Source organism: Sminthopsis crassicaudata, chromosome 6 (genome assembly GCF_048593235.1).
Source record: "Sminthopsis crassicaudata isolate SCR6 chromosome 6, ASM4859323v1, whole genome shotgun sequence".
Taxonomy (NCBI): domain Eukaryota; kingdom Metazoa; phylum Chordata; class Mammalia; order Dasyuromorphia; family Dasyuridae; genus Sminthopsis; species Sminthopsis crassicaudata.
In genome coordinates, this window is record NC_133622.1 from 103,045,445 (window position 1) to 103,061,684 (window position 16,240).

Below are 16,240 nucleotides of genomic sequence, written 5' to 3' on the forward strand. Positions count from 1 at the left end.
TCTACAAGACCACCAATAAATGTTCATTCAGCCTCCATCTTTTCGATCAACAATAATCTACAAATGTTTGTTAAACCTTATGTTCCAAGCACTGTGCTAAACATTGGCAATATCAACAGAGAGAAAAAAGAAAAAGAATTCCTAAAGATCTCTTATTCTAAAGTAAGAAATAATAAATATGTTGTGTGTATAGACACATAAATATATATGTGTGTGTGTTTGTACTTCATATGTATGTGTAAACATATAGAAAATAAATATAAAGATGATAAATACAAAGTTGCTATATACAAGACATTTTGGGAGGGAACGAATTAGCAGTTAGGAAGAGCATAAAAGACTTCAAATTGAGCTGTGTTTTCAAGAATGAGAAGTACTCTGAGGCAGAGAAAAGGATGGAATACATTTCAAGAATGGGTGTTGGCTAATGTAAATAAATAAAATTAGAATAGAATGAAGAATAGGATATCATTTTTCCTGGATCATATAGTGTATAGGAAAGAGAATAATTTTTAATGAAGGCAGAATAAAAACTTCAAAAGCTAAACAGAAGAATTTAAATTCTGTGCTAAGGTCAACAGGGAGCCATTTAAATTATTTGAATAGAAAAGTGATGTGGTCGCACCTATGCTTAAAGAAATTCACTGACAGTGTTTAGGACAGATTGGAGTGGAAAGAAACTTGAGTCATGGAGAACAATTAGAAAGCTGTTACAGTAATCCAACTGAGAATTTATGATGATACGAACTAAGGCGATAAGATGTGAGTGAAGAAGAGGGATTGAGAAATGTTGTGGAGATACAAACAAAATAAAAATTTGACAACAGGTTAGATAGAGCTATTGAGATTAAAGAGTTGAGGATAAACCTGTGACAGTGGAAGGATGATGGGATTGTCGATAAAAATAGGGAAGTTTGGAAGAGGGAAGAGTTTGGGGGAAAGATAATGAGTTACTTTTAGAGCTTAATCACCTAGAGAGATAGAGATTCATCACTTCCTAAAATAACTCATTCCAGATTAAGATTTCCCTTACACTGAACCAAAATCTGCCTCCCTCTGCTTTCAGAATCTTACTGTTAAAAGCTACTGTGTTTAGTAAGATGGTAGCATAGACCTCATTCTGTTTTTATGAATATCTTTTCACAATTTCTCCTAATGTATGTCAAGGTTCTGCCAAAAAAAAAAAAAAATGCAGGCGTGTTCCACCAGTTAAACCACACAGTTCTTTCCTTTCTCATTTACAGCATCAAAGACCAAAAGGAAAGGTAGAGATGTTGATGGCCGCAGTGGTAACACAGTCAAAGGCATGCCCCCAAGGACAAAACAAAAAATGGTCATTTTCTTCTTGACAGAGTAATATGTATAACCAGCCCACTGAAGCTGCTACTTGGCTATATATAATGTGTTTTAATTCTGCTTTTCGATTTCCATAGTATTCACTACCCTGGCTTTTAAATATTCTTTCTCTTTCCCTGTCACCTTCCATGCAGTCTTGAGTTGCACATATTTTTGTTCATGTGAACTGAAGTGAAGAGTAGACTTGAAGTGATAATGAATCTGCATCTTGAAAGTCTTAAATTCATAATAAGCAATCTGCACAAACCCATCTAATTGTTGAGACATGAGCAGTTTTCAGTTGTGTATGAATATGTTACAGTAAAGCTACAGATACATTTTAGCTATCATCTTGAATCACAATGCACTGAGATCCTGGAATTTCTTCTCTGCCTCCTTTGTTTTTCCCTTCCTCATTTTCCCTTCCACTGCTTCCTCTTTCTCCCATTTTCCTTTCTTCTTCCCTTTTTCTCCACCTCCTTTATTACTTCTTCTACCTCTTCCCCTTTCTTGCTTTTGCTATTTACCTATGTGACTTCAAACAACTGATCTATTTTACCTAGGCTTTAGTTTTCTCTTCTGTAAAATTAGGGGAGAGGTTAAACTAAACTTCTAAAGCCTCTTATATTCTTCAATCTATTCTTATGATTACTTTACCTATAATGTTATCCATTTTAATTAAACCCCATTGCAATAACCCTAATCCCATGGTGTATACTGGCACCTCTTATAATCCATCTTCTGTGATATTCACTACTAATTATTTTGCCTATGATACTGTTTGGTTAGCTGATTTTTGTTTTGATCTGAATCCATAATTTTATTGATTTAGGGAACTCCACTAGTGTAAAAACTCCCCCCCCCTTATGCACTTCTGCCAGTCATTGGCAACTGAAGGCCATAGAGAATTGTCTGGAGCATTGAGAGGTTAGGATAGTCATATCACATTATCACACAGTTAGTATATAGCAAAGACAGGACCTCCGGACTCCAAAGCCATCCTTTACTTCCTGGGCTAACTCTACCTCTTGGAAAACCCATTACTATTTTAAAAGGATATAATTCTATGTATAGTTGTCAAATTACTATTGAAGCTAAATGAAGAATGAGTCATGAAATACAGTCCATGCTAATTATATACAAACAACATGGCCCTTTTCTTCTCTTTTAAGTAGAATTAGGAATAGTTATGCACAATGGCAAAATGATCCATAGATTCCTCCCATCTTTTAACAGCTTTGGAAATAAAAAAAAAACATAGCATATGTGTTAAAAAAATTTTTTTTTCTCTTGACTAAACTGTCTTTTAGGCTAAAAGAGAGTTCAGTCATGAAATTTCCCTGATGGATCTTTAAAAGCATGTTTTTCCAAGTTATTTCAGCTAATAGGATGAATAGGGGGTGGGAATCTGGAATTAGGATAGTTGATGACAGAATAGTATAAAAAACTTCAGAAAAGGGAGAGTGGAGAGTCCTCTAATTCAGAATTGATAGAGCATTATAGACTGTTCAGAATCAAAAGGACACTTAACAGATTGAAATATATTAAGTTGCAGGCATATCAATAGGCAGAATAGGAGATAGAGTATGAAACCCTCTGCTGTTGGATGACAATATCAAATTTTTGTAGCTGATCAAGGACTTGGCATTCTATGTGGGTCCACCCTAGGGCTTATGCTATTGAACATTTTTATCATTGACTTGTATAACAGCATGAGAAATACACTCATTAAAGTAGTGGATAACAAATGTCAAATAATACTGACTACTTCAAAATGGGTTTTGACTGACTAGATTCTACCTGGGGAATTTCTTCTCTTACCTTGAGAAAAAGTCATTCAAAATTACCAGGAATCACTCATCTGAACCAAGGAGGGATTTATAAGAGATTGAAGTATCCGTGGGCAGGATTCAGCTGTTTACGTGTTTATGTATACACAAGTACGTGTGTGTATGGATGGATAGTGAGAGACAGAAAGAGAGAGAAAGAGAAAGAGAGAGAGAGAGAGAGAGAGAGAGAGAGAGAGAGAGAGAATTGAAATAAGCCATCTTTTTAGCTCTTTGCCATTTGCCATTTCAGCATCCTTTCCCCTTTATTTCATTCAGCCTGAAAGCTTCTCAGGACCATGCCCTCAAAGTTTACTTCCTTTTAAGCCAAACATGAAGAGCAAATGATATAGTGCATGACGAGCACTTTGTAAAGCTTATAGTTGTATAATATTTATTATTATTATTCTTTATCAAAATTTTTTCTCAAATAGAAATCTAATAAACTATTTCCTGCTAAGATATTAATAAAAATTTACAAATGATAGCTTATTTGATTCTTTCAACAAACCTGTAAGGTAATCTGCTATTATTATTCCCATCATATACTTGAGGAAACTAAGGCAGACAAAGTTTAAATAACCTACCCAAGGTCACACAGCTAGTAAATATTTGAGGTCAAATTTTCAATTCAGATCTTTTCTGACTCCAGATCGAACACACTAACTACTGCACCACCTAGATGTTTCTATTAGAGTTTTGTAAATCAGTCATTTTTAAATGGTCTCTTGAACACACAATGAACTAGCGCATCTGTTTTGAAGAAAATTCTGGGGAAACATAAGCACAAACTCGAAGAGGGTGTTAATTCTGGAGTGTTTAGATTAGGTAATTAAATGATTAGTTCTCTAAGTGATGGAATGGTTAAAGGTTTAAACATTGTCTTTTCCTCCTTCAGAAGTTCTTCGCTTAGAGTTCTTTCCTGAACTCTCCATTTTTTGATCACTCTTCTAAACTTATGACACATTCCTATGGCTGAAACAACTTTACATTCTGTTTGCTTCTGTTCTAAATGCAGATAAACAGTTTGAAAAATGATGTTTTCAAAATTCAGCAAATTAGCTTTTAAATCTAGTTTGAGACTTAAATATCAGTTCCAAACAAAGATAGGGGAGAAAAGCAGAAGAGACATGAGTTTAGGACTGAGAGGTATAGATTTAGTTTTGGCTCTGGTGCTGATTTTCTGCCTTACCTCTGACATATCACATTCTCTCTGTGCCTTAGTTTTCCCATTTGTAAAATGGAAATGATACCTGTCAAACCACATTAAATATAATTAAATTTATAAGATTTCAGTTTCTGTTGAAAGGTAGTTTGATGCTGATCTATCTATATATTTAAATCATTAAGAAATGTATTATGTGATTTTTCTAATTCTATGTCAGAAAAGCAACGTTAGTGCATTATATTTGTTTGAATAATACTTTTGGGCCAGATCCATGATCTCAATGAGATGGGGAGTTCCTACTACAGGAAATCTTTCAATCAATGTAAATGTGTAATTTAGCAAATTGACTGAACTAAGGGGTTAAGTGACTTCTCTAGGGTCTTCGAACTTCATATCAGAGGCAAGACATAAAGCCATGTATTATTAATAGCCAGTCTCTACTATGCCATCCTCCTCTTAAAATGCACACTTAAGAGTAATTATTGATAATATTTTTAATTGTTATCTTAAAAACAGAGGAATTAATTTTAAATGATACCATTGGGCATTCTGGAAATCTATTGTCTCTGATAAGAGACTAAAGTTATTTATAACAATCCTTTGGACTTCCCTATCTTGGGACATTTATCTTTACGACCTCCTGTGGAAGGAAAAATGATCACACTAATTATGTAGTAGAAGCCCCTTTAGGCATGATGTGGGTAGCTTCTTTTCCAACACCCCAGGTAGTAATGAGTTGATGTCCTAAAGCCTGAGGTTTAACATATTTCGAAAACATTTCTAACTTTGCAGATTCCAAATACAGATGGTCTTCTTTATGTTCATAGTATTGCTGTTATTTTTCTGTCATTTGCAGCCTGGTACGTCTCCATTGGAATGCCCATTTCTATCCCATAATTATACATAGACTTCAAGAACACTAAATATGTTTCATTATTTCACCATACCTGTTTGCTCAAAGACTGCAAGGGTGGCAGAGACAGGGAATCTATTTATTTTCCATTGTACACCACCACAATGAAGTACAATGGTTATCCAGAGATTTAATAAACAATCAGCAGATTAGGAATTTCTCAAAACTATATCTAGAATTCTTCTCTCAATCTCAGAATTTCCTTACATCTTCCCCTAGATGTTATTAAACTGCATGATACAGTAGAAAGAGCAATGGATTTATGTTGAGACAATCTGAGTTCAAATCTTGACTCTACCATTTACTACTTATGTGACCTGTGCAACTCTTTCTGGGCCTTAAGTGTACATATAATGAAGTAATTGGTCTAGATACCCTGTAAGATCCCTTGTGGTTAAATGAATAATTCTAAGAGCTCTACTCCTCTAAGACCTATATTTCAGGGAAAAGTACTCTTGTGTACCTGCCACTTAAGTCCGACTTGTGTTTCTGAGCATTGAAATATTTCCTCTAAGCTGGCATTGGGCTTAGAGTCAGGAAGATTCATAAGGTTGAATCTGGCAAATTTTACTACCTGTATGACTCTGGGAAAAATCACATAACCCTAATTATCTGTTTTTCCATCTCTAAAATAGCTGGAAAAAGAAGTGGTAAACCACTGTTGCATCTTTGCTAAGAAAACTCCAAGTGGAGTTCATGAAGAATCATGACTGAAATGACTCAAAAAACAATTTTTTTCTAATTACCCTGTATATTCTTCTTCCACTGTAAACCACCCTGCATCTCTTTGAATTTCCTATCATCACCCACCTTCCATATACTTAACTAAACTTTGTTTCATCACTTGCACTGCTAAACTGGTTTGTTCCAGGACCTTCTTAGGGATCCTGTGACCCTGACAAAACCATTTAGTAAGCCATTGCCCATTTTGTAAATCAGTCAAGAAGGCAGTATCGTTCTAGAAGGTTGATGTTTTTCTCCCTCGCTACTATCACTCAACCAATATTCTTTCCAAGTCCAAGAAGAGAGTTTTCCTCCATAGCCTATGATCTACAGAAAAGGTTCCTTTAACATTTTCGTAGCTATTTTAAACTATAACATAAAAGTATTGTAGTACGAAAATACTGTTTGGGAACGAGGAAAAAAAAGGCCCAGTAGTGACATGTACAACTTATGTCTCTCTATCCTGAGCTCTACTTGAAGAAAAACTTCAAGATCTAGAAAATAAACCTTCAGTCTTCCAGTTATCTGATTTAGCTTATGTATCAACTAAAAGTTCATTCTCCCCTAGATTTAAACCTGTGTAGAGGAGCTTTCCATGTATTTTTACAAGTTTGCCCGCCAGCCCTGCATTGAAAGATTGTGTTCAACATTCCTTATTTACAGATATATTTTATTTAGCCAATTTTCCTTCACGCAAATAGTTTTTTTTTTTCCCCCCTCTTCTTGCTTGCCAAGTAAAGCCATGTAATTTTATTATCTCCATGCTTGGTAATTCCTGTAGCGTTCTCAACTATTATGCAATTGTCTTCCCCACTCTGATTTTTGTCTTTGTTACCTTTGTAATAAATATCACAAACATCTTTCACATGCATAAAAATCTTTAATAATACTAAATCACTGACAAGAGTTTCACTAAAACCTTAACATAGAGAATTTTAAGCCAAAGAATGGGATAAAACCGGACCACTTACTGCTCCTTGTTTTCAATGTAGCATTTTACATAGCACAGTTATTACTGGGTATGATTCTCATTAGACAGTATCTTAAGTAGAATGAAAATCCCATTTTATTGAGATTTTCTGTAATAAAAATACATAGTAAAGCTGTTGCCCATCTGGCTTAAAAAAACTAAAGTGAAATAAAATTGTGCTCCAAACACAAACATCATAGAATTATTTTACTTTTTACATTTAACATCTGTGTCTTATCCCCTGGATTACTTTTACACTTCAAAGACTATTAAAACCAATAAAGTGACCAAACCTTTCATTCAGTAGATTTTTCTATGGTAAGATTATATAGTAATGACGAATGAAAAATATTTACAAAGGGCTTGATAGTTTTGCCATTAAAATGCTACACAGCCTAACTCAAAATGATAAACCATGTTTCACTTCTTTATAAAGGAGGTGATATCTGGATCGACAACTTGCAAATTCTAGTGTTCTGTGACCTCCTAGATGATCCCTGAATTTAAACTTCAAAATAGAAATCCTAGCAGAAGAGTAAGTCTAGTAGTATATCTTTAGTTCTTCAATCACCAGAATTCAAGGCCTAGCTGGCAATGTCACCATTTTTCCTGCCAGTTTCTCTTCTCTCCATCCCACATCAGAAATTGTCAAAACTAGAAGGACCAAATGCATCAACTGATGCAAAAAAATTATATTTTACTTCGAAAAAAAATGTTCATCCTTTTTCTTTGTCTTTTAAAAAATGTAATAATTCACTATATGAAATTGGTCCTTCAAGATTTTATTATATTCCTGTCTTTCTCCTGTAATCTACTCAGTTTTGGTGGGTGAGTGCAAATTTGCCCCTAAACATATATCATATCCTCATACCATGTTTCACATCCTGCTATCCATTCATCCACGAGGAGTCAAGACTTGTCCAGGAATCTTGTTATTTTCCATACTCTCTTCTTTATGATCCCACTTTCTACTTTTTTGCTCATGAAACACTATAACTTTCCCTAAGCTATACTCTCTCAGTTCCTATGACTTTTCAAACCAAAAAATTTTCCCTTAATCATCCATCCCCAATGTATGTCATTTCTCCGCTGAAGGTATTTGTACTCCAGCACCCATTGCAATGCTCATCACAAAAATTAGGACTTACTAAAATCTCATCATTCATTCATTATGTATATTTGAAAAGATGGAAAGAGTACCATTCATGCTTGTAAATTTACCAAGGCATATCAAGTAGCTTCAATAAAAGATTAGATATCTATTACATGTTTCTAGAAAAATCAGGTAAATGATGAAAAATTCAATTAGTAGGCCAGTTATTTGATGTCTACATAAGCTTGAAGAATGAGTTGACCTGATCTTTTTATTGAACTAGCTAAATTTGCTAGTTCTTTTGGTGTTTAATCAACAACCTTAAAAGTTCCTATAGCAAAGCTCTTATGAGTACTTGATTCAGTTCTCCTGCTTATTCCAAACTCTGCAGCACAAAAGAGCTAGGCCAAAAGTCTCCATTGGCTGCTCTTGTAAGAAAGAAAGCCAAGTTTTCCAACCTCCTGTATAAACCTACAGAAAGATTTCTCTGTGGGTTGATGTCATTTGAGCCAACCTACACTCTGTGGGTCAAAAAATTGGACTGTTGGAGGAATCACATGGTGCTTTCTGGAATCAGCCACAAAGAAGTTCTTCAAGTGAAAATGCTGCTGACAGTGGGAGTGACTAGGAGCCAACTGGCACACCCCTTTTAGATGATTAATGTTCCTTAGCACCATGAGAGGGAAGAATACTTATTTTAAGATGAGACCTGAATTTGAACCTTAATTCGGCTATTTATTATCTTTATAACCTGGGGCAAACCTCTTTGTCTCTCTGAGGCTCAGTTTTGTCATCTGTAAAATGAGAAGATTGGACTAAGCTTTATATCTTGTGGTCCTGAATTTTTTTTTTTTTTTGGGGGGGGAAGAGGAAATCAGACAGCTAATTTCATTTTTAAAGTAAGGAAACTTCCTCAGCATATTATCTCTACTTTTTAGTCTTAGAAAAACTCCTAAATTGCTCAGAAATGATACAGACATGATATATATAAGAAAGAACTAGAATCCAAGTCTTGCTCTACGGCCTCTCTAGTTGCTAGTTTCTGAGTGAAACAGAAGATTTCTCTCTCTCTCTCTCTCTCTCTCTCTCTCTCTCTCTCTCTCTCTCTCTCTCTCTCTCTCTTTCTCTCTCTCTCACAGACACACACACACACACACACACACACACGCGTGCACGCACTTGACAAAGAAAGGCCTTTTATTGCAAGTGAAGGGGAAAGAAGAAATGGAAACAACAGAAATAAGTGATGATGTTTTTCCAAAAGGAAAAAAAAAAGAAAAGGGTATTATTGAAATTTTTTTAACAATACATAGAAGAGGGAAGAAGGAAATTTAGAATAGAACACAGACCCAAAAAAGCTGATATTTTGGTTTTGGATTTAATATGGACTTTAAAACAAATAATTATCACAGAGATTCACGGTTTTATATGCAATTCTCTTTTTTTATATGAAAGTGTTTGTTGTGGTTGATTTTAAAAATTGTACCATCCTGAAAGGCTCACTCTCCACTAAGCAAGTTCACTCAAGGCCAATATTCCTCTATGGAAAATCTCATCAACTCAAAAAAATATAAAAGCTGCTGTTCTGTCCTCCAGCTGCCTGATCCAACTCCAGAGATAAAGCCTTGTCCAGGGGTACTTTATTATGCTGTTTGGCAATTCTGTGCCTCATAGGATGTCTTCTGATTCATGCAAAAATTGCATTTAAGTGAGGAAAAGTTATATGAAGTCATTGACCTCACCAGAGATGAAAAGCAGCCTTCACCTCAGAGATGAGGCCTTCCTTAAACAACATTTCTAGACATCCTCATAATGGAATATTTATCTTTATGTAACATCCTTTCTGAAGTGACTCCCCAAACCTATACTCATTCTCAAACCCCACACAAAAGGGTGTGCCAAGAGCAGCTGGCTTCATGATTCTAAGATCTGTCTGAGATTTCTAGAACTCAGAAGCCCCCTCTACTCTGCTTCCCACTGATTATCAGCTAACAATTTCAATTACCTTTTAGCAAAGAGGATGGCATAGTTATCATCCCCTGAGATGAGGTAATAAGAGCTGTTAGTACAGAGAACAATTCCCTGTAAACTCTGGGGCATACTCTCCCACAAAACATACAAGGTCTATGCAGAGAGTCGGCACCAAGTATAATGATGGTGAGAAGATGTGTGTCACTCGTGAGTGATAAATGAGTAACTCATAGCTCCTACTTGAGTGCATTTCTGAAACTTGGGTAGCATTTTTCTCTGCTTTGGAGAGATCATTCTTCTTGAAGTTGCTTCCTTTCCCAGGTAATCATCTTTCTTTGTTCTATGTCTCTATTTATTCTGGGTATATACTCTGAATCTAATGAATTTACTGGTCCCACATTTCCATTAACATGATCAGTAACCAGGAGACTAGACACCCACTGACTCCCTCTAGCACAAAGTATAGAGAAGAGTCTGCTACTTTAAGATGCTTCTGAACCTCAAATGTTCTATCAGTTGACTGCTTCATCACTGGAATGTGTCTTTCAAAGTGGCTTTACTTTTATTCAAGGTCCCAAATATATATTTGATTTTTTTCAGCCACTCACAAGACATTCCTGTGTGATATCATTTGTCACATCCAATGAGCTATTTGGTCTTCACCTCTTCTAAATTGATTCAGATCTTGTTTGCACCTAGTTTACACATGTGATTTTTTAAACTGATTAATTGGTTCGACATAATGGTTTGAGTATTCTGTGTTTACATTAACCATCTTTCTTAAATACAAAAAAAAAATTAGCTTTCAGAAGAACTTATCCTACTTTTCAGGTGCTTATTCTGTGCCCCATTCTTGCTTTTAAGTAACTTATTCTGTGCCCCACTTTTGCTTTTAAGTAACTGTAACAAGATTCTCTCAACTATTTATAGAATACTAAAGTATTAATATTTGAAGTGGAGCCTTTTTAAGAGGTACTCTTAAGACAAAAAAAAAAGTGAATGGCACAAAAACATCATGCTGATGCGGAGATAAGGAGCAGGACCAAGCTGCAGTCTCTTTCACTATCTTATAAACATATGGCTACTTATATTGTAGTAGGTTTATTATATATTGACCACTGATGAAAAAAAGTAACACATACCTAAAAATAACTTTTCACATAAGAAAAGTTATTCTCCTATCACTCCACTGCAAAAGTTACCCCTCTGTGGTTCAAGCTTCACCTTTTTTTCAAATGAATAAAATGTTGTTCTGTTTTGTATCTCAGGTCTTCTTCCAAATGTAACTTTCTCCAAATTAAAATATATCTAACTAAAAACACAATCCCTTTCCCCTCAGACTCTTAGATCTCATCCTGTAATTTCATCTCAAGCCGTCGTAGTATCTCTGTTATGTAGCTGTTCTTGTCAGTCCTCTCAGGCAGAACTATCCAGTGATTTCTCTGTCAAATCAAGAGATAATTATTCATGGAATACTAAATACCAACCACTATGTTAAATGGTAGGGATATAAAGAGAATCAAAAAGATATTTGCTGTCTGCAAGAGGTTTACATTCTAATGAAGGGAAAATAGTGTGTTAGCATGTAAAACACTATGTAATAATAATGACAATGTTTGAGTACTGTCTTTTACAGAAGCTTCTCCTGATCCCCCAAAATCTAGTTTGCATTTAACTATCTTAATTTTAATTTTTGTATTTATTCCAAATATATTTAGTGTAATGAGTTGGGTAGGCAACCCCTCATAGAGCCAAGAAGAACTGCCTTTTAATATATACTGACTCTATGAAGATAGGCCAGTCCTTCAGTAATCTAGAAAACTAAATCAAGTCATCAAGCATTTATCAAGTGCCTACTATGTGCTAAGCACTGTTCTAAGTGCTGAATACACAAAGAAAGAATAAGTAGTTTCTGGCCTCAGGGTATAACAGTCTAATGGGGGAGATAACAATCATGCAGTAAATTATGTACAACCAGAATATATATATACAACTGAGCCTATCAACTACAGTAAAGATGTAAAACCATAGATGTATTTGTGTCTTTGGAAGTCTCTTATACTAATGAAATCACAAGTCTGATCCTTGTATCTACATTTGTTCAGTGTATACTTACAAGTGTACATTTTGTCTCCTTTTATAGGACTTTAGTTCCTATAAAGCAGGAAATATTTTATTTTTATCTTGTTTCCAGTATTCAGATAGTGTCCAGCATATACTAGATACTTAATAATTACCTGTTAATTGATATATCCTGTATACCTCCTACACTCAGAGTACCAGTAGTCTAAATGTCACAGGCTTGGGATATAATCTCTTTTGCCTTCTCCCTGTAACTGCCCTGAAATGTTACCACCCTGAAAAAGCCTTTGAACATTTGTGAAGGGTGACAGTTTCCCCTATTCCCCCCATGTCATCTGAATACCAGATTTTTTAAACCCTCAATCATCATTCCAACTTTCCATTAGCTTGCATACAATGTAAATATTTAATCTTAGTTCTTTCTCTATCTGTTCAGTGTTTATTTAGTGGTCTCTGAAATCATATATGAGAGTGTGGCTGAAGAAATCTGTGGATTTCAGCTACCCATAACACACACATTACATTTTGTCCACCTTGTACTTATCTGATTTAGGTTATAATCCCAAAAGTACAAGGACTATTTTATTTAACTTATATGTTACCCAGTGCTGTACAGAGTAGATACTTAATGAAGACTTGAATAGAGTTGATACCCAAAGTTCCCCTGAATAAATATTATTGAGAGGAGGAAGGAAAGGGAAGAGGAAAAAGAGGAGAGACAGTCCCGATTCACTTTTTCATTCTTCTAATTCAGTACACATTGCCAAGCACTCTCTTGATCTCCAGAGATGCAAAGACAAAAAATGAAATGGCTCCTGCTTTCCAAAGGCTTACATTCTCCTGTTTATCTAATAAGTCATTTGAATAACATTCACATTACTAGCCTAGCATAAAAGGATCTATTTAGTCCAAATTCTGGTTCTATAACTTACTAAATAAGTGACTTTCAACAATCACTTTACTTCCCCAAGACTCCACTCTCTTATCTTTAAAATGAGTATAATAACATTTGTACTACCTACCTATTGGGCTACAGAAAGGAAAGTACTTAGTATGGTTGATACCATCCTCATTGTGATCCTTTTAAGGGAGTTAATTATTTTATGGTAAATAGATTCACCAGAGAATAGATTGTAAGAAATAGACCCAAGTCAGACTTCATATTGTAGCCATTCAGAAGGGAGAAGGAATACAGAGAAGTCTTTTTTTTTTTTTTTTTTTTTTTTTTGGCCTGAATAATGAAAGGGAAATCAAGCTCAGAGGAAGGGAAGCAAATGATCTATTGTTCCTTGAAATCTTCCCATTGCTAATGACAGATTGGGTAGGAACGCTTTATTACTAAAGTGTTACTATCTTGTACTGCATTGCTTTCTAAATTCTAATCTGCAGATGAACTGTTTTATAATGTTTATTAGGTAAGTTAGTCCTGGTTTTCTAGAACACAAGGATTTAATTTTACTGATGCCTCTTTATTAAACATGTTTTTCAGTTGCCTCTGAAACTAAAAGCAAAAATCCTTTAAACAATATGTATTCTTTACCTCCAGCAATGCATCTATTTGGCCTCAACTGGCAATTACAACAAACTGAAAATGACACTTTTGAGAATGGAAAAGTGAATGCTGATACTGTGCCAACAAATACTGTATCGTTACCTTCTGGTGACAATGGTAAGAGATTCATTTCTTTGTTCTATGTCTTTTTAAATATTTCTTTAAATATATTTTACAACCATGTTCATATTTACTTTTGGGGGAGTGTACTAGGTCAGAGGGGACAAATTACCAGCAGAGTATTACAGCAATAATAAGAACAAAAAGCCCTTTGTAGAGAAATTAAAATACCGGAATCCCCAGTGTCAGAATAAATATATTTTTAAATCATTTTTACTGAATAAATAGAAGTAACTTTTCTCTTTAAATAATTGAAGTAAGAAAATTATGTGCCCTTAGGTTTGTAAATGGTACCTCTTTTAGTCCCAAAAGTATGTATGCAAATGTATATTTAGCCTCAGTTAAAGTGAAATAGATGACAATCAACCTTTTACTTATTTTATCATGGGTATATGATGTCTTCCTTAATATTCACAGAGTTAAAATACTTCATTAATTTTCTTAGTGATACCATTAAGGTGCAAAGTGTATATTAAAGGGTTGTATTTTTATTGGCCTGTTTTCTAGGTCTCCTTTAAGTTTCTCTGAACCTTTAGGAGTTTTTGGAATTCAGGCCAAGGGAGTTTTTTAAATCAATAGGCTCTGAATGCAAAACTGGGTCTGCTCCATATATCCCAACTGTGTCTTGTTCCAATCACATTTTCCCTAACACTTGGTAAACAGGTTGAGACTGCCTTTGAGCAGCTCTGTCTCTAAGTTTGTGTCCCTTCTTTTCTCTAGCTCTCCTTTATTTCTCTTATTTAGCTTGCTTACTTGTCCTTTAGCATCAGTTAATGTCCATTTCTATGTAAGTGGCTTTCTTACGGGGATAAGGAAGAGGCGAAGAGGCTATTACATTCTTAATGAACATATATACCATTTTACACACTAACAACACACACATACACACACACATCTCCTATGACTCATGCTTTTTGCCATTTTTCATCCTTCTCCTCACCTTGTTTTATTATAACCATAATACTTTGTGGCATGCCTCCTACTCCTTAGGGGAGTAGAGAGTTTTATGAGACATTGATTTTCATAATTATAACGAATGGACTCTACATGGGGCCTTTTCCATGGCCCCACATTCCTTAAACATTATAAAGTCATAACTGAAAGTTAGCCACATCTGGGTTAGGAGGTGACTGCTGCTCCAAAATGCTTTAAAGGGGTTGAAGAATGGCTTCCCTAATTGAAACTGCAGGTGGGAGATTTTAATTAAGGAAACTATAATTACCTTAAGCAAATGCTTAATTATTCTGCAGTGATAACACATATATAAACATCTAAAGCAACTGCCCATAGGATAAATAATATTTATTCTAGTTCCCTCTCCCAATTCCACTCTAGTAAGGTCAACAAGGCCTCAACATTGACTCCTATGAAAATTATCAAGATTAACCCCTTGTTGAACACACTGAAATTGAAAAGAGAAGGCAACTGTGAGGACCAAAGCACTTTCTACAATTCCACACAAACTTTTAAGATAAGTCTTTAATGCCAGAGAGACAGAATGACTACTTAAAGTTATTTTTGCTTCACAGACCCAAAAATATCCCATAGTCTTATTGTTGGTTATACTCACTAGTTATAATTCCCCTCCCTTATAAACCTACAGAAACTTAAGCGTGAAAATAAGAATTGCGGCAGGTTCAGAGACAATGACGGAGGTTCTCTCCAAATGGAAACTGGTCCAGGAAATCAGAGATATTGACTGAAATACTGGAAATTGAAGGAATGTTCGTCAGTCAGAGGAATGCTTGAACAAATTTGGGATATAAGATTATGATAAAAAAAAAAAAAAAACTATTGTGCCACAGAAAGAACAAGCAGAAAGGCTTCAGAAAAACTTGGGGAAACTTACATAAACTCAGGCAAAGTGAAGTGAGAACCAGGAAGACATTGTCCACAGTAATAGCAATATTGTAAGGATGCTTATCTGTGAATAATTTAGCTACTCAGATCAAGACAATTCCAAAAGATCATTACTGAAAAATGTTATCCCCTTCCAAAGAGAGAACTTGAATTGTAGACTGAAGCATAGTTTTGTTTTTTACATTATTCTTGGGGGTTTTTTTGGACTGTTTTTCTTTTACCAGATTAGTAATATAAAATATATTTTGCAGAACTTCACATATATAATCAAAATCAAATTCCTTGCTTCTCAAGAAAGGGTTTGGAAGGGAGAGAATTAGAACTTGTTTTTTTCTTTAAAAAATTTTTTTTTCCAAATTACATGTAAAACCATTTTTAACATTCACTTTTTCAATTTTTAAAACCTTTTTATTTAAAGTTGGAGCTCAAAAAAGTTTAAATGTAAAAACACTGCATGTAATTGGGAACTATTTAATGAAATAAATAAAATCCGTGTTTAAAAAAGAAGACAGTCATTTCAGTAAGTTCAATTAAGTTAAACTCATCAATAGAATCAGACTTGTAAAGCTCCTGTAGAATCAACTCATATCCTTATAATTTCTCCAGTTTTAGATCTAATAAGTTTTT

At 34.7% G+C, this 16,240-nt stretch overlaps 1 protein-coding gene across 21 annotated transcripts in view; it reads left to right on the forward strand.

Moving 5' to 3' along the window:
• The window catches only part of TENM3 (teneurin transmembrane protein 3), a 3,351,339-nt gene that overhangs the window by 3,158,811 nt on the left and 176,288 nt on the right, over nt 1-16,240 (forward strand). For all 21 annotated transcript variants that reach the window (XM_074276236.1, XM_074276245.1, XM_074276241.1 and 18 more), the window contains one exon: nt 13,628-13,750. In XM_074276236.1, coding sequence (XP_074132337.1) covers nt 13,628-13,750 — 123 coding nt within the window. The remainder of the gene's footprint in view (nt 1-13,627; nt 13,751-16,240) is intronic.